We start from the raw sequence: 23,912 nt of genomic DNA, 5'->3' as shown, positions 1-23,912 counted from the left end.
TAGTTATATTCATCTTATTCCACCAACATGAGAAGAAACTGAATAAAATACAGTCCATGCCCCCCAAGAAGCCTACCTTCTAACCCAGCAAAAGGCCTATATATGCATCCCTTCTGCGCAAGGCAGTGCGGGCAAGGCACAGCAGCTAGCTGAGCGCTGCAGGGCGCAGAGACGAGAGGCAGCATTTTGGATCATCAGAGGCTTTGTGGAGAAGGCCAGGTTTGGGCTGAGCACCGAATACGGATAGAATCTAAATAGGGGACCCAGAGCAAAGAGAACTGCCAGTGGAAGAAATGGCATGAACAAAGGGATTGAGGAGAGAAAGGACTAGGTGGTTTGGGGAGGGGTCAGTGACCCATTTTGGCTGGAGCAAAGACCTTTGTGCAGTTAGGAAGCAGTAAGATGTCAGTGTGGACAGAGAGTGGGTTTGGGAGTTAGAGTGTCTGGGTTTAAGTCTTCTTCACTTTACTCCTCAGGCAAGTAGCTTCTCTTTTCCAAAAGAAGCAGACACTGCCAACACCACAGCCCCGGAGGTTATCAGCGCTGTTCCAGAAAATGGACAGCTTGCACATCTCTGCTGAAGGGTATACCGAGGCAGACAATGGGAACTTGGCTTGTGGGCAAGGCAGGGCAAACGTGCTGGGAGTTAGTTAACACTTCCAGAGCGACCTTCAACTGATGACATTCAGGAGTTGGTAGAAAACTATCCTAGCCCCTTGGCCTGAAGTGCAGAGCTCTGTTCTACACAGTTTCTCATTGGTCCGCAGCTGGAATGAGAGCCCGAGGTACCCACGGCAGTAACCCCCTCATTACCCTATTGTTGACACTCCTCTCTTGCTGTTCCTACAACCTCCTCCTTCACTGAACTTCCTGGCATCCAAGTCCATGCTGCAGAGTCTGATTTGGGAGAAATCCAAACTAGGACATTCTTTGATCCTCAGTTTCCTCATCTGTCAAGTGGGGACAAGAATGCCTACCTTGAATAATTGTTGTAATAAATAGGTAAAATAGTGGATATAAAGAACCTAGCAGGGTACCTGACATACTAAGTGCTTAATACATATTGGCCATTCAATGCATGTTAGATCTGGGAAGTCTAGGGCGTCTGACAGAGAGTGGGGAACTGCCGGAGGGTTTTCAGTGAAGGAGTAGGAGTGCTTGGAAGAGACTACCAATGGCCTTCCCCCCGGGATTCTGGTCTTCAGCGTACAATTCTGATGTTCTTGGTAGAATCACAGGCTTCATTGTAAGATGAAATAGTAAAGCCCCTCATGCTCCCCAATATTCATTTCTTCACTTATTCCAAGCACACAAGAGAGTTACCCACTTTTGCCATATGACTAGTTCTGCAGATGACTGTGAGTGACAATTAGTGTGTCACTTCTGGTACAGAACATTTCATTGTCAATGTGACATTCTCCAGGGCCCCTTCACCCCCACATGAGGAATTGATGAAATTCCAAAGAGTAGAGCGTGGGTCACTGAGGGAAGATGCTATGGATTTCAGCTTCCTATCATCTAAGATGACCTTAAACTACAAGTGAATTTTGTTTTAAGCCACTGAGATTTTCTAATTGTTTGTTATTACAGTATAGCCTAGCTTACCCTGACCAATACAGATAGAAGCAGACAGAGGGAATTAAGGCAGGGTACTTAGGAATCTATTGCAAGCCTCAAGTACAAAGAGTTAGAAATAAGACCTCCAAACTGGAATGTGCAAGTAGGAAAGAGTAACTGCCCAGGAAGGAGAATCAGCAAGTCAAAGAAAAGAGAAAAGGAGTGAAGCCCCACCCCAGGGATTCAAGCTTGGAAACTGGAAGGTGGTAGAAGAAAAAGGCAACCAGGAAGCAAAGTGGGTCTCAGAAAGGCTGGCTCGTTATGAGAGACAAGTGTGAGGGCTTCTGCCCTGCAGCACCCCAAGAAGCCTTCTGATCCCTCTGCCCACGTAGGGGTCATGTGATTGCCATGCATGGTTATGGATCCAATGACAGCACATATGTGGGACGGCTCGTACTAAAGGCTCTTCCCACCGTGCACAATGGCCCCAGTGTTGAAGAAATAACACATCTGGTCTACACAAGCAGAGGAGGGCCTGCTCCACAATGTGGTTAAGCTTAACATCACCTAGACAAGTGAATTACATAACTTGTAAGGAAAATGAAGTGACTACTTGTCATCCTTCTCCTTCTTATAATCTGAGAGTGTCTTAGCAGAAGAAAAATTTGCATGTAGGTCATCCTAAGCTTCATTATGTAACCTAGAAAAATACCACTTTACTTCAAGAACTGATCAGTGCCCTATGTATTCTCACCTTGTGGATCAAAGTCTCAGGAACACAATGTCCCACTCTCAAATCTTAAATGTGGACCCTTTGATATTATAAAGTTTTATGAAATTATTTAATTTTCTTCTGGGTAAAGTACAATTGTGAAATGAGGGCTTTCTAGGACCAGAAGATAAGAATAATAATATGCATAATAGATAATATCAAAGGGAAGTTCCTTTCTTCCCCAGTAATATGTGTTTTCCACTTTTCAATTTTAAAAATGATCATCTTTCTTCCACAACCCAAGAGGTTACAGCTATTTTACTAATTATATTAAAAGTTTTAGAAGATGTCAAGAAAATTGAGTACTAAGATCAAAGAGTCTCATCAGGTACTTAAGCCCTTTTAACAGTTACTTTTTAAGTCTGCAGACCATCTAACCTGTGCACTGAATTTTCATTTATATAAAAATACTTTAATAAAGATCTATATAAGAAATTATACTGAAAAAACAGTTCCTAATGTACCTTTCAGCTTTATAATTAGTTCTATAATCTATAATCAGATGATTTAAATCTAATATAGTTGAATTAGAAACTAAGTAATTTCTTTTTCCAACAGGAATCATTATATCTTTGGAATTTTGCAAAGCGTTAATGAGTTTTAGCAAAATTATTATATTTCTTACTCACTTTATTCCCAGCAGTTAGCACAATACCTGGCCTATGGCAGTTGCTAAGTAAACAAGTGCTGAAGGAATAAATGAATATGTAATCATAAATATCACATGTTTCCATGTATAATGTGCAATTTTTTGCCCAAATTTTGGAGGGAAAAATAAGGATGCACATTATATACGGGTAGTACCTGAAATACCTTATATCTGTTCTTGTGTTTTGAAATTATTTGTTACATAAAATTTCTTTTACCATAATATGTTCAAAAATAAATGCTAAAATTCCTTTAGAATATAAAAAACAAGTATCGAAATATCAATCAATCAATTAATTAAAGGATTAAATGAGTAAAAGGTGAAAATGAAAAACCTTTATCTTGAAAGTTTGGGCCAAAAACATGGGTGCATTATACAGGGCAAAATATACAGCACGTGATCAGCAAAAGCTCACTCGCCAGCCACTGCTCCCACATGGGGCCTGAGTGACACTTCCTATCTCAGCACCGACGCCTGGCCCATTTCTTTCTGACTGGTTGGGTGTCCATACTGACTGGGTGGGGCCTTAGCCTCCTGGGTCATGAAGCAGAACTGCGCCTGCTTCTGGGCAGTGCACAGTCGAGCGCAGCAACCACTCATGTCAGAGCCAGAGGACCCAGGGCGCAGTGCTGCTGCTCCTGTCACTGAGCTGGTCTGCACGGGCAGAGGAGAGCTCACGGGACCTGCTGTGAACCAGGCTCTGTGCCAGGCGCATCGTGTGCAATGAAGGACTTAACTCATAAAACTCCCAGAGGGAAACGACCTCTCCCCATTTTACCAGTGAAGAAACAAAACAAAACAAAACAAAAACCTGAGCGTCGGAGAGATAAAGGAGCTTGACCAAGGTCACAAGTCCAAGATGTAGGATAGAAAGACAGCTCTGATTCCTCAATCTGTCACTAGCAGAAACTCTGATAACATGGGTAAGAGTTCTTCAAACACTGAACTGCCACACAAATACGAGCGATCGTCATGATAACCTTTTAGTCCCCCGTATCTCCATCACTGCTATCGTAGATGCCTCTTGTCTGAAGGCAACAAATACCACTTACCACATTTTGCGCTGTATAATGCGCATTTTTTTTACCCAAATTTTTGAGGGATGAATAAGGATGCACATTATACATGAGTATAATGAGTACGTGCCATGGACATAATGATCCTGTGTATAATGCGCACAAACCATGGGGTGCGCATAATACACGGCAAAGCATGGTAAGATATCAGGGGAGCCCTCACTTTGCAGAGCCTCTGCGGTGGCTCTGGCCTGGCCCACTGTGCTCAACCCCTTCGAGGTCTGTTCAAATCAGACAGGCCTGTCTGAGCATGTTCACACGCTGGTTATCATTCCATAGGCACCAACTCACTATTCGGGAGTGATGTCTGCTCACACCTTTATACTCTGCAGAAAAGACAGCAAGCTGGTGCTGGCCGCACGGATCCTGCTCGCGGGGACCAGCCCAGCGATGCAGCTTCCTGATGGCAATTTTATGTACATAAAAGCTAAGTATGCTAGAGCTTCAGGGTGCGGGGCTGAGGATTCAAGAGGCCTGGCCAGCTCTTACTGGGGGCTTCTCATGCCCTGGCAGGACCTTGCTCTGGGCTGGCAGTCCACCATGGCCACCATGGCCACCGCGTGTGTCTTCCTGGAGGAACTGGGCAATCTGGCGAGCGCCGCCCACCTTACAGCCCCCAGGCTGATATCTCACGACAGCGGTGCTGAGAACCTGTCGCTGGTGCTGACTGCAGTGGGCTGTCAGAGCTAACAGATTTCAGGGCCAGAGTGCTCACTTGGGTCAAGTCTCCACCTCACTCTCTGCAGGGCAACCTCGGCCCCTTGGTTCAAATCCCAGCTGAGCCACTTCCCTTCTCTCTGCCTCAGCATCTTCATCTGCAAAGTGGTGGTGGGGTAAGACGTATCTCAAAGGGATGTTACGAGAAATAAAAGTGTATTATTTCTAAGCACCTGAAATAATATTTGGCATGTAAAGCTATATGAATGTTTAATAAGTTTCTAAAAATTTCTAAAATGGTTTACTAATCACCATATTTTTTTACCTTCATGTGCTGTTACAGAAGGCACAGATTTTATGGACAATTGGAAGGCTACTCATCAAAAAGAATTTCATTGTTTTGGCAAAAGCGAGCTGACAATTTCACCAGAGAAGCTTGTGTACCGTGAAGAAGTTACCTATGCAAAATGTGAGTACGAACAAGAGGGCAAGATCTGTTTTGACTAAACAAAACGGAACAACTTTTCAAAAGCACTCTGAGCAGGAGAAAGTCAACCTAAGTTACGCCCTGAATTAATCAGCAGCTTCCACTCCCTCCACAAAGCATATGGAGGCTGAAGGCTGCCAGAGCCCCTGAAGGCTGGGGCTGGCCGGGCTCCACGCCGCAGGCTCGCCCGGGGGGCTTCTGCTGCCCTACCCCCCACCACTGAGCGTGTGCTTCCCAAGGGTCTGTTGTATTGCTCCAAGTTGCTTCTGAATCACATGACCTTCCATGTTGTAAACAGAGAAAATACAAATACAGTAAGAAAAAGTTGTTTCCATAAAAACTAGGTTTACTGCCTTGAGATAAATTGATAAAGGTGATTCCTACGCAACAATTACTGCAACTCCAAAAGACAGGAAAATAGGGGATGGAGGGGTTGAGCAAAAAGGAAAAAGGACTCAAGGGCATGGACGACAGGGCGGTGATTGCGAGGTGGGCGGGGGACTAAGTGGCAATGGAAAAAGTACAATAAAAGTAACTTAATTTTTTTTAAATAATAAAATAAAAGATTGGAAAATCTAGCCACTTTCTCTACCCAGATGATGCCCTGTTGTTTGAGTTAATGCTGTGGGTGTCTGACAGCTCCAATCAGTGGGCCCATGTCAAAAAAAATAAAGCTTAGCTCCACATCCAAACACTGTCCAATAAATCACAGACTGCTACCTTTTAACTGACAATAAAATGTCTTTACAGTAACATACAGGGTTCCAGCAGTATTTGGCCCTCAGCTTGTTTTGTAAATAAAGTTTTATTGAAACACAGTCAAGCACATGTATTTACATATTGCCTATGGCTACTTTCACTTTACAATGGCAGGGCTGAATAGTCACAATACAGACCCAAGAAATAAATATAAAAATAAAAATAAATAAAATATTTACTATCTGGCCCTTAACAGAAAAAGGTTGCTAACCTCAGCTCAATTCTATACAAGGCAGTGCTTTACGAGGTATGACTACAACTGTTTCCTAAAAAACGGTCAAGAACTTCGCCACAGTAAATTAATTCCTCAAGGTTATCCCTAACAATGAGAGGCAAGCCAAGTGATTAACTAAGCCACCGACAATGTCTTATGACCCAAACTTCCCCTCAATTTCTCCTTCAAGAGTGCCTCCCCGAAGGAGGCACTGAAAAGCCTGCTGGGGAGATCATTCCAGATGGGAACTTTGATCCTGTACAAATGTGCTCTCTTCTCTGCCTTGACACCCTGCCTGTCTACCTGTGCGTCTCAGTGGCTGGGAGGGCGGTGCATCTCACTGCAGTTTGGAGCTAATCGGGAAGAGATCCTTCGCACAGATCATTTGTGCCTCCTATCATGGCGTGATTGCAGGCGCCTGGGCCAAGGGCCCATTACCTCTAAACATACAGGCAAGACCAAACTCAAAAGGAAAAAAGATAGTCAATGAAAAAAGAAGCTGTACATGTGAGTCTCGACCGGCCCCGTGGTCATAGAGGTGGTGGGTCTGGCGGTCGGAGCTCTAGGCCAGGGCTCAGAAGACCTGGGTCTTAGTGCTGATTCTGCCACCAACTAGATGCATGTGACTTATCCTCACTGGACCACACAGGGTTAGGCAGCTGTCTCTGAGGTCCCTTCCAGGGCTGAAATTCTAGGATCTTGTGATGCCAGCCTCAGGAGTCTGTACCGTTACTGCCAGTGCCTGGCATAGGACAAGCACCATATAAATGTCAGGTCTCATTACTGTTTTGTAAATACGCAATGCTTGTCTTTAGAAGGAAATGTGGAGTCATCCTCACTGTTATAGTCAACAGTCTAAAAGCAAATTCTAAACCACAGAGCAAACCATATGCAGTGAAGACTATAGCACCAGGGGTCTCCTCAATGAACCTTTGGGGAAAAAAGGGAGCCTTTTTTTCTTCTGTTGTTATTGATGGTGGTTCTTAGATCTAAAACCCAAGCTATCACCCTTCCTATACAACTCTAACTAGAGAACTGGTTCGAGCAATAGCCTGTACTTTGAACTGCAATGTAGATTTTCCCGCCTAAAAACCTTCATTCAGGTTGGGACTATGAACTGGAATTCAGGATTTGGAGTATCCAAATATCTTTTGTCTTCTTCCCATAATATATATAAACCCTTGGAGGGGAGGTGGTTGTCTATTAAAATGGTAAATGGCATTTTAGTCTTGAGTTTCAAAAACAACAACAACTCATCTGTTACGGGTGTGGGAGAACTGTTGGTCCCTACCACGGCCCCTCAGGCCTCGCGGCCTTGGGGCTGGCCAGCCCACTTCCGGCTGCCTATGCTCGCAGCCACGTTCGGCCCAGGAGTCTTCTCAGAAGACACAGACACCGGCTCCGCGCGAGCCTGGCCGGCTGGAGGAGTGGGGGATTAACGCCCGCCCTGGCCGCAGCCTCCTTCCAGCGACAGACGGGACTGTAGACACCCAGGCCCCTCGCCCGTCTGGCGGGGTCACTCTGAGCCCTGTGTTCCATGCCATTTTCTAGTCGCCCACAGTGCATCCATCTTGGTGAGAAAGCCAGTGACAGCCTTCTCAGCGGCCTGTCTCACTCCCCCCCCCCCCCCCCCGCTTTTTGTTTTTTGTGTTGTTTTGTTTTACATTTCAAATAAACTATTTTCATTCAGATGTGTGTCCTATGGCGTGTTAGTGGGGAATCCAAACAAAAACAATGGGGGTAACCTCATTAATTCTTTTAAGTTTGAATACTAAGCATTGTTAACTCTGCTAATCAGAAAACCAAGTACAAATATTTGCTATTACAACGCAACTCATCTTCAGCTCTACCGTTACTGATGACTCTATTCCAAGAACTAAATATACGGAATTGGTGAACGGGTCAGTCCATTAATTGCTTTAACCGGGCTGCCAGGGGCATTCACTGTATCAGGCACGTTGGTCCTTTCAATAGCAAAGACTGCAAAAACCTTTGCAAACACTAGCCTTTGGCCGCCTTCCCGCCCTGGGATTATGAAATTGATCTCCGTGAGCAAGCAAGGGTCAGCGCCATGCAACCGAAAAGGAACGTTTTAGAACTTGAGGACCGCCTTCCCCCTGACCTCTGCGCCAGCCCTCGGTAGGAGACGGACCCTCCGTCCCTCCCCCTGCAGCCAGGCCTTCTCGGTCCTGTGCCATTCCGACTCCGGCCCCATCTTCCCTCCTTTGCTTTTAAAGACAGACGGGGAAGGGGGGGAACTGAGCCTTGGGCTGTTGCAACTCTTCCTCCCCGCCCCCCACTACCTTTTGATGTACAAGTAAGCGTATTGCCTTTGCTTCTTAACCTCCGAACGCTGGTCTGAGGCAGCTCCATATGTTACTTTAAACTCTACCTGTTCTCTGGGTATCGAAAATGGCATATTTCACAGTATAGACTCACTCAGACGCTCCTTAAAAACCCACACTTCCAATAGCCTTTGGCAGCACCGAGGTAGGATTTAAACTACATTCTGATGCAGACAGACTCCCTGGGCCATTTCCTTCTCTGAATCATACTGTAGTGTGGGTTTCCAAATGTCTGCTCAGCTGAAGCAAAAATGTTGACACATGGAAGTGACCTCTTTTCTGAATTGTACTGGAGGAAGGAAATGAATTTGGGAGCTGGGCGCAGGATCAAATTATTCACACGATGTTAAAACGTATTTGCCCAAAACGAGGCCATCATTTCCCATTCTGCAGCTGTCTGGGAAAAGGCTGGCTGCGCGCAGCCCTCTCCGCCGGGTGGGGGAGGGGACCTGTGCGCGAAGACGTCGCAGCGCTTTCCTTGACCAAGTTCCAAATCCATGAGAAGGCCTGGGTTGGACACACCAACACCACAATAGAAGGCAGAACGGGAGAAGGGGAATGGCTTCAGGCTGGGAGGGTGCACGAAGATTTCCCAGAACAGGGGAAGACGGCACCAGCTTTGCCTTTGCCTCTCTCTGGGCAGAGAAGAGGGATGTTCCAAGGCGGAAGAGCAACACGTGGGCAGGATCAGCACCAGGAAAGCGAAGAGGAGGTCCGTGGGAGAGCAGAGAAAGAGTCTACCGTGGCTGGATGGGGCACAGGTGTGCGCCCACCTAGAAGACCGGGAACGTAAGTCGGGGCCACGTTGTGACGGAGCCCAGGTACTCAGCTTTAGAGTTTGGAAGGCAACAGAAAGCCGGAAAGGAATACTAAATGCCAGAGAGACACAATTAGACTGGCATTTGGGGAAGGTTATTCTGGCAGTGTATGGTTGACTTAAAATGGGGAGAAGTAGCATCTTTTACATTTATTCTCAGTATCAGTACAAAACGTACGAGGACAATTATTGATATTCTAACCTCAAATAGCCTCTTTTGAATAAGGAGCCATATAGCTGATACGTGAAACTCTATTTCTACCACAGTGGCTGTATAAAGCACATGATCTTGAGTCTTTCTTGGTTGCGTACAAAGTCCAAAGCCAATGTTGGCTATTTTTATTAAACTCAAAGCTGGCTCTGGGTCTTTTATCAGTGACATCAACTTTAGGACTGATCTAGACACCAAAAGTCATCATGTGGGGATATAACAGTCTAAAATATCAAATTAAAGAAATGAAATTCTTTTCTTCAATTCCATTTTCATGGACCTCTAGGCCCAGTTGCACATCTGTATCCTTGTTGACAATATTTGAGTTTATACCAAGCATGAAAAAAACTATCATCTCTGCCATGGTGTGAACTCTACAAACCTTAACGACCTAATTAATATGGACTAACTTTGGAGTGCCCGTAACATACCAAATATTCCATACTTTCCTGGGTGCGCTTCTAGCCATCACCACATTGTCTCGTGTATTTAGCATGCAAAACCCCTGTAGGAGGTATTATGAGCCTTAAATGTTGGGTGAGACATCAAAGGTGTGAAGAGATTAAGTCCTCTATCTGGGATCGGACAGCCATAAATTTCAAATTTAAACCCAGTCCTGTTTAATAGGATTCTTATTACAGTTCCTCCAAGCTGAAGGGATGTGTGTTATATGTGCACGTTGTAGCCAAAACCCATCAATTACTTTAAAACAGCTATCAAAGAAATGCTTCTTTTTTCAGCCTAATAGTTTACTTGTTTAACTACATCAATTAGGAACTCCCGGGGCCTCAGAGACATGGTTAAGGAACTAACAGAAAGCCCTGAGACTTGAAGGATGCCCCACTGAAATACGCCACGTGGAAGTTCTTGTACGTATCTTCTGCCGCTATAGAAGACAGTTAACTAGTGGCAGAAGGGAAGGCTTCAAAGCCAGGCTGAGACATCTGAGTGGTCCCTGTGGCCACCAAGTGGTCTTCCGTAGAGGACACCTGGGAGGACCGAAGAGGTAGCCCCCAGCTACTACAGCCACGTCTCAGGTGCAAACGGCTCCTCAGTCACGCATCTTGCAAAATGCACACCGCCCCGCGAGGAGAATGAGTGGAAGCAGTCCCAGTTCGTTCTAAGCAGTGGCCCCCAAGATCCGTGGAACCTCTTCCAGGAACGGGTAGCAAGGTCCCTTTCGGGTCCCTCCCAGCCGCAGGGCGAGACTCAGCACGTGGCGGTGATGACGTGCGTGCGCACCAGCTGCGGGAAGCAGCAGGGCTGGGGCGCGGCGGCCTGGCTTCGAGCCTGGCTGTGCCTGCCTGCTCTTTGCGAAGCCATCCACTCGGTACTGCCCAGCGCGGCCATGGTTCCAAGGTACCGATTCTACGGAGGTGCCGTGAGAAGGGCAGTAGTTCAACCAAATCTATCGCTTTATTTTGGTTGGCATCGGTCCACACCGTCTTCCTCCCCATCAGGCAGGCTGTGGCGTCTAAAAAATCATTTTTAGATTTTCGTCTGCATCTCTCACTGAACAAATTATTCTTCCATGAATAGTCTTTTTTTATTATGAGACACAAGTACAAAGAGCTTCTAGAAAACTCTGGGGGGAAAATGAGTTCTGGTTGATGTGTCTTAGACGTTCACTCTACTTAACCCACTGGATAGTCATTTTACTTTTTAGAAGGGATTCATTCTACTTTTTGTAAAATGTAGGAAATACATAGCAACAAACAGCATATACTCATGTAACCACATTCATAATTTTGGGCCCTACTGCAAACTGATCTAAGGCGATTTGACTGCTCCGTTTTTAGGGTCTTTCGTTAAATCACAGAAGCCTCAAGTGAAGGTGGGTGGTACCTGCCCGCCTTTCAGCAGGACTCTACGCTATGGTGACTGCAAACTCCAGGCCAAATGCTCCCCCCCACCCCCCACCATATCAAAGTGTCCATGGGCAAGAAGTCACAAAATTCTCTACTCTCTTAACGCCTCTTTTGTCCTTTTAGGAACTTGAAAGTGCTGCATCAAAGACAACCCACCGCACCTGGCCATTTTCATCCCTGGCGCGCCAGTGACCTACACACATTTTCCAGCCCTGCACGTGACCGTGTCCCAACCGGGCACACAAAAATCTCTCCCAGAAGCGTCCTCTCTCCTTACCTTGCACGACACCTTGGCGGCCCCCTTTAAAGATGACGATACGGAGGGATTGAAAACAGGATGACTCAGGTCTTCAAGACACTGTGGGGAGGAGAGCAGCCCAGGAAAGCTGCCTAAGGAACGTTCACACCAGACTTGGAGGGAATGAAGGAGACACTGTGTGTCGAGTGACTGCGTGTGGAGTAGTTTGTTTCGAGCGCCTTGCCGAGGCAGACATATCGGTGTTCTCACGGCAGAACCAGCGAATCCACCAGGAGGACCAGGCAGGTGAGCGGACTGTTTGCTAAGCGAGGGAAAAGCGGGCCTGAATAGAGCTCTGGCCCGACTGCAAAGCGGCCTGACTGCTGGCCTCGTTGCGTTCTTGTTTCTTGGCCCACGTAAAAATTGAGGGGCATGTGTAACCTTGCCAGCTAATCACATATTTCATAATAATGAAAACATTATTTCTAACATGATTCATGCTCATTAACAAACCTTCTAGCCTGGGTTTTTGACATCCCTTCAAGTATTTTCCCAGCCACCTCTGGGAGTGGAGTTCATCGCAAAATTCTTCAGGCAGTAACTAACGAGCGCTGGAGTGTGGGTTCCTGGCTAGCACGTGGCAGAGGTTGGAAGTATTTGACTATGGGGACAGCACAGTCACCGAGAGATTAAAATGGATGCGAACACGTATGCTGGAGCGGTATTCTGTATCCTGGATTACTTCAACTATTAATTGAACACCCTGAGGGTAGAGATTAATTTATACGGTGACTGCTTATACTGAAGTATTTAAAAAATAAATTACAAACAATAGAACAGGCATGTAATGCACAGCCGTCATCCATTTTACTTATTTTTCTGCTCACTCCAAGAATTACGAGCAAAGGATCATGGGACGGACTCCTAAGTGTAAGATTAGATCAATAAAATTAGCCATCTGTCCAAGGACAGCTTTAAACTCAGGTTGTCTTTAAGTATTATGTTTCCAACTGCCCAGATGTTACAGAAAAGTGCCTGCTGATACAACTCCTCCTGTACAATGTAAACCATTAACTGGCTAATATAAGCTTATTGCACCAGGAAAAATAAATAGCATTAACATTGCATTAAATCTGATTCGGGATTTTGGGTGCCCTGTCAGCAAACACATGTGTTAAGATTTAAATTGCTCAGGATTTGCAGAGTCAGATGAAGAAAGAATAATCTCCAAGTGTCTTGAGGGGAGAGGAGAAAGAAGAGACTGGCAACAAGATCAAAGCTTTAGAAAGTGTCCTTGGTTGTTCTGGTTGGCTAAGGTAGTAATAATTACTATGATTCTTGTTAGATAAAAATATCCTATCTTTGTGTAGCACTTTAGCTTTCAAACCACTAATCTGCTTTATTTCCTTTGATTCTGAAAATAAGCTGGTGAGGTTATCTGGGGTAGGTGGGGGATTTTTTTAAAACTGAAGAAATACAAGAATCATTAACAGAAAAAGGAAGAGCCACTGAGCTGGGTCTTTATTTTTCTATGTGGTGAGTAGTGACTCATGAATTCCTCCTTTTGACCCATCAAGTGAGCAAACCTGGACCATGTCTTAGCTCTCTAGCTTTGCTGAGATTTTCACCAACCCCCAGACACACATTAGTCTGAATAATTCTCTTTCAGGAACAGCTGCTCCCCTACCCACCCCCCACCACCACACCCTGCAAAACTTCACCGAGACAATTGCTAGGCAAAAATCATCTGTCACCCTTGGGGTTACTGGTTCTCAAAGAAATCCATTCAAGCAAGACCACAAACTTGGCAGCCACTTTTTCCCAACCCAAAACCAAGGCATGAAGTTGACCAAAGAGATGAGCCAAAGAACATATATGCATGTATGCAGAGCCCATGGACATAGATAACGATGTGGGGTGAAGGCCAGGGAAGGCGGGGCTTGGTGGGAGGGGCAAAAGCGGGAAACTGAGGGACATTTGTAATAGTGTTAACAATTAAAAAAGGAGTCTTTGATTTGTCAATTAACTTACCTGAAAAATTTTACAACTCAGTACAAATTAAATCACATGTAAGCAATCAACCTTAACATACATGGAAAAGGATAACAGTGTGTGGCATCCTAAGTGCCTGTGTTTACCCCCTGCCTGGAAGAGAGTCTTTCAGCTGCGCCCATACGTTCACAACCACCCCCCATCTTATATATACTGTCTTTGAGCTTCTAATCCTTTTTAATACCTTGGCACCTGCATTGTCTCATTTAATCCTTCTAGCCAACTTAAGCGGTAGGTTCTCTCCTTATCCTATTTGTACAGATGAGGAAACTGAGGCTTACAGAGCTAAGACAGCTGGCCCTGTGTCACCGAGTGGCCAATAAAACATCGTGTCAGAACTTGAACCCAAATCTGTGGTTCGAATGTCAGCGTCCGCGACTGTGCTCTCACCCAAGCCTTCCCGCCCAGCAGGGAGACACCAGCTCGGAGGCTGGAGCACAGCCGCCTTGGGGTGGGCGGGGTCTGAGGGACATGGGGTGCAGCGGTTGGTGATACACAGATCAGCTCGGCTTTCTGTTAACGATGCTGCAGGGTTTTTTCCCTCTTTTGCACAGCCGTCTCTCAATGAATGGGCTGGGGAAGCCAGGGAGGAGGGTGCCCTCGGAAGAGAGATTTTTCAGGAGCCTTCAAAAGACCAGGAGTCCCAAACCCAACCTCCAGAACACACGCAGAGCCTGAGCACAGGGTTTTTCTGGTGACGTACTGGTACGTGTTGTTGCCGGCAATCCCACGCGGTGTGGTGAACCAAGCGGATGCGGTCAGCTCCTACAGAGCACCTGGGGTACAGGTGTGGAGGGAAGGAGGGCAGTGGGAGGGGCCCAAACTCTAGTTTGTCAAGTCTCAAAAATGAGGACTGCGACCCACGTGCACAAAGTCACGTGAGGTTCGTGTTAAAAAGGCAGATGACTGGGATGCACTCCAAAAATTCTTACGCACATGGAAATTACTTTTTGGGGGCAGAACCGGCTCTGAGCCAGCTTTGGAAAGTGCGCCCTCTGCTGGCCGTGCTTTGATTTGACTTGCACCTGAGTCTTCCCTCTCTTGCTCCCTTCCGCGCCATGGGGCTTTCCTATCCCATGAGATCAGAGGTTCCTCAAAGTGGAATATCTTGTATAAGATAAGATTGTGTTTGTTTGTTTGCTTGTTTGTTTGTTTGTTTGTTTGTTTGTTTTTAGAGAGAGGGGAAGGGAAGGAGAAAGAGAGTGTAACATCGATGAGTTGCCTTGTGCACACCCCCAACTGGCAACCTGGCCCTCAACCCAGGGCTATGCCCTGACAGGGATTGACCCAGCGACCCTTCGGCCTGCAGGCTGGCGCTCAGTCCACTGAGCCATGGCAGCCAGGGCAAGGTGGCAACATCTTCCAGCTCATTTCATGAGGCTGAAGCCACACTCTGGGGTTCTTCTTCAAAACAAAGGTCCCCAATCAATGGACTCAGGGATGAGTCTGCAGGGCTCCCTTACAAACTGCCATTTAGGCTCTGTAGTATCTTCTCCCCTTTTTCCTTTTCCTATCCCTGAAATACCTGCACTCCCAATACCTGCAGTGTGACATGCTGCAACTCAAACAAGTGGCAGGGGTCTTGGCCAACTCAATGAAGACATGACGTCAGTCATTCAGTCGGCTGGGAGAAACCACAGTCCTGCCTGCCGACTGGGTGGGGCCGGAGAATACAGACTATCCACAGGGTCACCCCGCGGGAGCCGAGGTCCCACCGCAGCCTCAGACGTCCGCACCCCTGCCTTCCGGAAATCCAGTTCCGAGCCGCTGGAGCACCCTGGAGCTATAGTAACCCATGAACAGATGAACAGCTACTCCCCAAAGAACGCATAGGTTAGAGAAGGCCTGGGTTCAGGGTAAGAGACAAAGACACAAACCACCACTCAGTTCTTCCCTGGCCAAGCCACTGTCTCGTGAGAAAGAAGTCTGAGAAACCAGGGCTGCCTCATGTTTTACTACATTTACCCCTTGACCTCTCTGTCCCTTTGCTGCATAGAGAGCCAAAGGAGGGAGGGACTGAGGGAGAGAAAGTGAGAAAGAGAGAGAGAGAACAGGCTTTTTTATAGGGATTAGATATGATGAAGGATAGGAGGGCTGATGGAATGAAGGAGAGAAAGAAGGTATTTCTTCCTGAAGTAGCCTAGCAGCTGGGTGCTGGGGATGTACACACAGGTCCGCCTCAGAGACGTGCAGGCCTGGTTCCAGATCATTGCAGTAAAGCAAATACCGCAATAAAGCAAATCACAGGAATTTCTTAGTTTCCCAGTACATACTGAAGCTATGTTTACACTATGTAGTCTATTAGGTGTGCAGTAGCATTGTATCTAAAAAAAACAATGTACAGACCTTAATTTTTAAAAGTTGCTAAAAATGCTAACCATCACCTGAGTTTTCAGTTAGTTGAAATCTTTTTGCCTGTGGAGGGTCTTGCCTTTCATTTGTAAAAAAAAAAAAAAAAAAAAAAAAAGTGTGTGTGTGTGTGTGTGTGTATCAAATATATCCGTGCAGCACAATAAAACGAGGTATGCCTGTGAGTGTGTGTGTGTGTCTGGTGGCCTTTGAGGGCTCCAGTTTTCCCCTAAAAGCAAGACAATCTGGGTCCTCCACCCCCATGTCGTGGAGTATGGTTGGTTGGAAAGGGAGAAGGAGGGACACCCAGAAGGGATGAGCTCCCCAGGTTACATGCTTTGGGAAGGGGACTCGGGGGGAGAGCTGGAAGTGAGGAGGGAGCCAGTGTCTGACCAATACCAGGATATTCGGGGTGGCAAGGGGGAAGTATGGCCCCTGACCCCTGACCCCTTGGGCATCCAGCCTCGCACTAGCAGCAGCGCATGTTCTCTCCAACACCAACCTACATGGTACGGTGTCCAGGGGCGAACCCTGCTCTTCCAGGCTTTGGTTCTTTCCTGAGTTTCCCTGGACCATCATTTTTGTCCAGTTTTACAGGCAGAGAAATGCAGAGGAAGTGGAAGGGAAGGATGAAAAACCCACAGCTCCCTGAGGGTGACTGTGGAGCCCCAGGTCATCCAGGAAAAACCCTGAATTCTGAAGCCTAACCTGACCTTGCCCCACTGACCCTGGACGGCAGGCAAACTGACCCGGGGAAGCGGGCAGGCCCTCGGGCAGTGCTCCAGCCCGGAGCCTTCAGAGAGTGACCCATCTGCCCCTGGGCGCAGGTGTGGCTTGGCCTGCGCCCTTGCCCCAGGATTCCCTTTTCCCTCTTCCCACCCCACGGCAGAAGGCTCGCCTGCACTGCCCGGTGAGACTCGGGGGAAAAGGGAGAAGTGCCAGAGGCCACGCAAGAGGGGCTGGTACAGGTTCAAGTCGGCTTCTGCTGTTACCTTGGGCAAGTCCCTTAACCACCCTCTGCCCAGTTTTAAAATAAGAGCTTTTCACCTCCTTCCTGGAATTTGAGAAGGAATGCAGAATGTCCCCCCAAAATGGCATCTCCGTGTCATAAAGACCTGGGGACTGACCTTGTCCTGCCAGTTCCAGAGGCCCTGCTCTACCTCCGGCTCATCTCAGGCCTCAGCCCCCAGGACCTCACCAAGACAAAGCAAGTGCTTCACTACGCTGCAAGAGGACCCCCTTGATTCTTGGGGGTGAGGTCAGTAGACAGTGGCTTCCAGAACTCCCTATTGGTATCATTCACATTCCGTTATGTCTGGAGGCCTGGGCGTAGTCCCATGTACAAATGTTTAACAGCATTTAACAGGACCCTCTGCCCAGAGCAGGGTGACCCCCTCCTCCTAGCTCTGCCCCGTGGAGCGCCCTCCAGGATGGGCCGCGTGCCTCTGCCCATACGCTGCTCAGGACCCTGTTTCTGGTCCTGAATATGAGAGCCTGAATTCCCAATCCCCCATTTACTAGTTGTGTGACCTTGGGTGAGACAGTCAGTCTCTCTAAGCCACAATTTCATCTTCAGCTCAACAGGGGTAATAGCGGCACCCACCTCAAAGAGCTGCTGGGTTGATCAAACACATCCGTATGTGTCAAGTTCTTAGACCAGTACAGCGAGCACCTAATTAGTGTTAGTTATCACTATTTAATTTGACTTAACTTGAAAACTGTCATTTCTTGTGAGTCTCAGGAAACGCAACGGTTTCCTTATGCATGCTCGATGACAGAAGATGAGCTCTCTTGGGGTGGAGGAAAGGTGCCTATGTTGGATCCAAATTAGACTCTTAATTGAAGTGGCTTCTTGGTTTTTTGTCACCAGAGGTGGGCGGGATGGGGAATTTTCAGGTTGATTCTGAATCCAAGACTTCTCAAACAAAGCTGACTTGTCAAAAAAGTCGATTTTGCAGCATGGGGAGACAGGCAGGGTCGCCAAATGAAAGAGGACCATTCCAGCACGCCTACACAGTGGCCGCGCTACCATCAAAGCGCTGCGCACAAACCGGTTTCTATCGAGGAAACAAGCTACAAAGACTCGCCTGGATGGATACTTGCAGGAGCTGCTGGTGTCTGGGGGAGATTATAAATTAGCTGGTTGCTCTTCACATCAGAGCCAAGCGGGGCCCATTCAGTTTTTAATCTGGACCAATTTTCTGGATCAAAACCTACTCTTTCCAAGGGATGTAAGTGAGCCCAGGAGGAAACATTTTTCCCTGAAGTTTATAAAGTAGCTGTCAGTTTAATCTGAGTAGCTTTCCAACCTGAAAGCCAGTGTCTGGTTAAAATTATAAAGTAATGAAAAATTTGTCTAAGCTAAACATAGTCCAAACACTCTTTCTGCCTTAAATTTGGTGTATTTAATATGCTAATATGTTTCACAGGTGGAGTTTCCACAATCAAAACCCCATTTATGCTTCAAATAAAACCTAAGAGGCCAAGATGGCAGGTTTACACATGGCATGACTATCAGAATGAGACTGTGGATGAACCAGGTAGAAAATATTTCTAGGAGAGAAACTGCAAAAAATAAGAAAGGAAATATGGAGAATTATAAGAGCGGTTTTATACAGCAAGCTTTTGTAAAGTGTTTTGCAAAAAAAAATTTTAAAATATCTGCTTATATGATTGAAATCTATCCTTAAAAGGACACTGCACACACTGTTCATGATTAAGAACTACAGATAGGATTATGTATTGTTCAAAACTGTGACTAGATGGTTTTAGGTGAATAAGCCCGTAGAATGCAATTGATCACGATGGGGTTATCTTAAGGAGAGGAGGGAAGTTAGAAAGAAGCCCTTCATGGAAATGCTGGTAGATGTGCGAATGTGTACATACAAGAAAAGAAACTGATATAACATTGGACTGCTGCTATTATCTTCAAAATGAATTGAACAGTGGAAATAGAAAAACAGAATAGCTCATAATTCAAGTATGCCACAGGTTACGATAATGTCAAGGCAGGTAGCAAGGCGCAGGTGATAGCAGATGGAGCTGAAAGGCAACAAGTCGTATTTCCAAGTGGAGAGATCCTTGAACAGCAAACACACTTAGGCAGCCATATGGGAATCTGCCAAAACAATTGTCTTTGCCCTCTGATAAATGTCCCCTGGTTTGTCTCTTTCTTATAAAAACATTATTTGTGAAGACAAACGGCACTTTCTGCAAAGTTTTGCAGACTGCATTCAAATAAGAGTACATTGTTTTCCATTGTTCGTAAGATATAATTAATCCCATAAGACAACCTTGCTTACAAAGTAAACTAAGAAAAAACAGATTTTTCAGAATTCTAAATATAGTGTCAGCAAAGAATAAAAATCGTTACTTGGGAAACAATGGTTAGAACTTTATTGCTTAGAATGTTCTACTTTGAATTGTCTCCCAAAACAAGCCAAATCAAAGGCAACGCAAGTAAAGGAAGACTTTTTACCACTGTAACTAAAGGAAATGCAAGTTACTGTGTTTCAAGTTCTCTCCAATTCTAATAGCCTACAACCCATATATTTTTGTTTAAATTGCAGAGCAAAGACAGGAGCTCAAAACGAGATAAAATTAAGCCCCTGGGCCCTTCTCTCTGAGAAAGTGGCCCCGGAGTGAAAGAGACTGCGACCATTTCAGGCCACAGCCCTCCGGAGCGCCAGGGCAGGGCCAGAGGTGCGCGGAGGGGACTCCAGGCAAATCTTCAGACACTTCACAGGAAATGGCTGGGCTCTGGACAATGTGAATTCAGTAAAATGTTTGGAGACACAGGAGGAGCTGTTTGACTCTGCAGAGTTGCAGTCCTCTGTAACTGAGACAGCATGATCGCTACCCCAGCCCTCAGCTCTCTGGGATCAAATGCAGGGAGCCTTCCACCTCTACTGTGTCTGTGTAATAGATCATCTTTTAACAAACAAATATCCCTGGAACCGCCTGGTCTGGGACGAGGCGGGGGGCGGGGAAAGGGGGCTCGCGTTTTTCCTCTCAGCCCTGGACAGAGATGAACCCAGTTAAACTGACGCTGGTAAGGGGGAAAGAGAGGCGGTGCGGACACTGCCTTGCGTCCTCCCCAGGGACCAGGACCCGGACCCGGACGCGGCCCCGGGCGCACCGGGCGCGGTGCCCCGACCCTGGGCGTGCTGTGCGTGTTACCTGGTTTTCGAAGAGCTTCTCCAAGCGACACAAAGCCGGGTCTGGGGCTGGAAGCCAGGAGCAAGAGCCGGAACAAGATGCCTTGGATTAAATCCATTTCACCGCGGGCGCCTGCAAAGTTTCACCAAGTCCTGGGCGCACAGAAAAAGGGCGTCTCCTGGGGCCGTACAGGACGCCGGCCCCGCGGACCTGCTGGCCGGGGCGAAGAGGTCGGAGGCTGAGGGAGCTGGACTAGCAGCCACCGAGGAGTCCAAGGAGGCAGGACCGCAGCCGGGAGGTCGGGGTGCGGGAGTGCAGCCGGCTGCCAGCGCCAGGGCTTTTAGGGGGCGGGGGCGGCGGAGGAGGCGGGCGGGGAGGGACCGGCTGGCCGCGGAGGGAGGGAGGAAGGCTGGGCCCGCCCGGGGATGGAATTACAAGCCAGTAGAAGTGAGAGGCGGCAGGTCCGGAGACAATTTACTCTTCGACCACCTCTGGGGCAGACAGCCCGCCCATCACTCCCTCTAAGGACCCCCAGCTCAGCCCTTCCCGGCTGGTGACCTAGATAGGGGGACTGGGAGGGGCAACTTCGACCCCTAGAGACCCAGGGTAGGAGTTCAGAGATGGCGAATCCAAGACCCTCGGCCGTGGTCCTGACCCTGAAATATCGCGGTGCCTGTCCCCTCCCCTGGTTACACCCCACTCCTGCCGCTTCGCTCTGGGGGGCTGCCACCCAGCCCGGCACCTTCCCCCACACCTCCAAAGGTCGCTCGGGTCGGCCCGGCGCACTGGGGGGACCGCGAAGGCGGCGGAGCGGGTCTGTGATTTGCAAGTGGGAGCGGGCGAGGGGAAGAGGGGGCGGGGCCGGCCGGGTCTGGGCGCTAAGGAGATAAACGGGATTGAAGACGCGCAGATGGAGAGCTGATGCCCCACCCCTCCAACGAGAGGCCGGGTGGTGATTAGGGCCCTGAGCGGGGGAGCGGGGTCCTCTTGCGGGAGAGGAAGGCAATGTGAGACCCTCCAGGGGCGGAGATGAACCCTCAGGTTAAGCCTGGCGTCCAGGAGAAGGACGCGAGCTCGAGCCCCCGGAGGACGGAGAGACCCGGCTGGGGTTGGGGGCCGGCGGGGGTCCTGGTCGCTGATGCCGGGACCGGAGTTCTCGGGCCGGCTTCCTGGCCGGTAAAGGCACCTCCTCTGGGTTTGTTGCCCGGACATTTAATAAAATGCTCCTTTTGCCGGGTTTCCCTGAGAAAGGGGAGACCCAGGGACGTAAGTCACGTTGCGCACTGGCGTGCTGAGCTCCAAGCCAGGGAAGAGAAAGCAGATACAATAAATAAACCAAGAAGGAAACGCAGCCTCACCAGTTCCTGGGGAAGATCAAAGGCCCGAGGAAGTGCCCCGCAGAGGGAGGCACGGGGGGCTGCCGGCAGGACCCTGTGCAGCCCGCCCCAACTTGCCGCGCGGGAGACTGGCGTCGCGACCCTTCCTCGCTAACCGAGGTCGGGAAGACCCAGAGGGAGTAACTGTCGACAGATGTATGTCCCCCGAATGAAGCATTCCCCTGGCGAAGGGGTGCGCAATGAGCCCGTTCTCATTTGTCAGCAAAGCTGAGGCTATGATCCCTTAGGGTGGCATCCCCAGCCCAGGTCCGCAACTGTCCACAAACCAATTCAAAGTCCACCCCAACCTGAGTATTTGGAAGTCTTGGCGGTGACGCCAGAGCTTGCCCTTGCACACGGATCAGGAGCAGAAAGGTCGGGACAGACTGCTTTTCACGTCTGTCCACCGAGAGAACAATGCCGCATCCGGACGCCAGACACTGTGAGGGCCCTCTGGGCTGCCGGTGTCAAAGGTCGCAGAATCCCAAAAGCTGAGGTGGTCAGAGCCCCCGAAGGCACCGAGGCCCTGCCTCCTGCCCGCAGGAACGGCTCTCCGCCGCCTCGGCAAGTCCCGCGCCTGGGCTTGAACTCCAGCAGCCAGAAGTTGTTGGAACCGCAACCAAGCCAGCGCTGCCCTAGAGATACCTCCCATGACAGCTCTGCTCTTTCTCACTTAAAACATGATTCTCCCTGATGCAGAAACTGGAGTAATGTTAACCATTAATATGTATATAACACCTACTACGTACCAAACTCTTTTTTAAAAGCTATTTTATTTATTTTTAGAGAGAGGGGAAGAGAGGAAGAAAGAGGGAGAGAAACATCAATGTGTAGTTGTCTCTCATGCGCCCCCTACTAGGGACCTGGCCCACAACCCAGGCATGTGCCCTGACTGGGAATTGAACCTGCGACTCTTTGGTTCGCAGGCCTGTGCTCAATCCACTGAGCCCCACCAGCCAGGGCCCAGACACTCTTTGAAGTAGGTGATAATCCCAATAATAGCCATTCCTGGTAGGTATAGTTATTAGTATTATCCCTATTTGACAGGTGAAGAAACTGAAGCACTGAAAGATTTTTAAAAACTTGCCCAAAGTTATGCACCTCCCAAGAGACAGACTTTTGATTGAATGCAGGTAGCCTGGTTCCAGAGACCAGGCTAGAAGGAAACAGGTGGGGAGCAGACGCAGCAGCAGCCTGAGAGACAGGACATGTGGGTGTTTCATCTCGGGCCCTGCTCAGAGTTTATCTTGGTAAAATATAGGGGCTGGATGAAATCATCATTGAATTCCAGACTTTGCTTTCTTTTTATTATGTGATAAAATAACATCATCTAATCCAAGCCATTTTTGCTCTGAATATGCTTTTTTCAAGACCTGTACAAATTGTCCATGGCAAATTTTGCAAGCCTGGGTGTCGGACGTCTTGCTGAGAGCGTCCTCATGTGTCCACGCCACCTCCTCAGGCTTGGCCATGGGCCTCGCATGCGTCGGTTGCACACGGCCACAGGCGGCTGGGGAGCTGGCTCAGCTCCTTCAGAGGCCCCTCTCATTTCTTCCTTCCAGAATTACCTCAATTATGTTGTTGTTATTTACTTTTCAGTGCCTCTGAGAGCTCTGGATCTTCAGACCACTGAGTTCAGACCTTGCTTCTTGAGATGCGCTTGTTCCGACCCTAGGTAGCACAGGGACGTATCCTTTCCTTTACTAGTCAGATCGCATCCTGCCAAGGTTCCCTCTTCTTCCAGTTTGACAACCAGTTCGTGGCACGTGTACATCTCATAAAAGACCAATGGAACACTTGCCTTTCACTCTCGTCCTGTGTTCTGGGAGGAAGAGAGCTAAAGAGGGCAAAGAGGCTTTGAATGTTTCATTTTTAAAAATCTGTTCCAATTCACTGGAGGTCTAAACTCAATTAATAAGGTCACCAGCAGAAGGGTGACCTGCCTGCCTTGCTCAATATCATGAAAGAAGACTCTGACCTTTGCTCCACGGAATGGATTTGGAGGCTGTTAGAAAAAAGAAAAGGCAAAGTTACCAATTATAGAATGTTTAGAAAGTCCCTGAATGAGAGTAAGAAAGAGAGAGCAGTAAAGAAATCAGCTTTAGACTTAATTTATTTTTGAATCAGTTATATGTACACAGAAAATCTGAAATGTGCATCAGGCAGAGTATATAGTAAAAATTAATTTTCCTTCCACCCCTTCCTCTCTCAGAAGCAACCACTGCTATCAGTTTCTTGTGTATCTTTCTAGTCATAGTCTAGGAATAAATATCTATACATATGTTTAACACAAACAGAAACATGTTGTACTCACTTTTTAGCCCGAA

The 23,912-nt window shown here is 47.8% G+C and overlaps 1 protein-coding gene across 1 annotated transcript in view; it reads right to left on the bottom strand.

Moving 5' to 3' along the window:
- EGFLAM (EGF like, fibronectin type III and laminin G domains) overlaps positions 1–20,453 on the bottom strand; it is a 139,093-nt gene extending 118,640 nt beyond the window's left edge. The window contains exon 1 of the mRNA XM_054583952.1: positions 20,231–20,453. Coding sequence (XP_054439927.1) covers positions 20,231–20,327 — 97 coding nt within the window. The 5' untranslated portion in view covers positions 20,328–20,453. The remainder of the gene's footprint in view (positions 1–20,230) is intronic.
- Between the last annotated feature and the right edge of the window lie 3,459 nt (positions 20,454–23,912).

The sequence above is a fragment of the Pteronotus mesoamericanus genome, unplaced genomic scaffold (assembly GCF_021234165.1).
Source record: "Pteronotus mesoamericanus isolate MK-2021 breed Mesoamerican mustached bat unplaced genomic scaffold, CSHL_Meso_final contig_75, whole genome shotgun sequence".
NCBI lineage: Eukaryota > Metazoa > Chordata > Mammalia > Chiroptera > Mormoopidae > Pteronotus > Pteronotus mesoamericanus.
The sequence above is the reverse complement of the archived record's forward strand: the minus strand, read 5'-3'. Positions and strand labels throughout refer to the sequence as shown.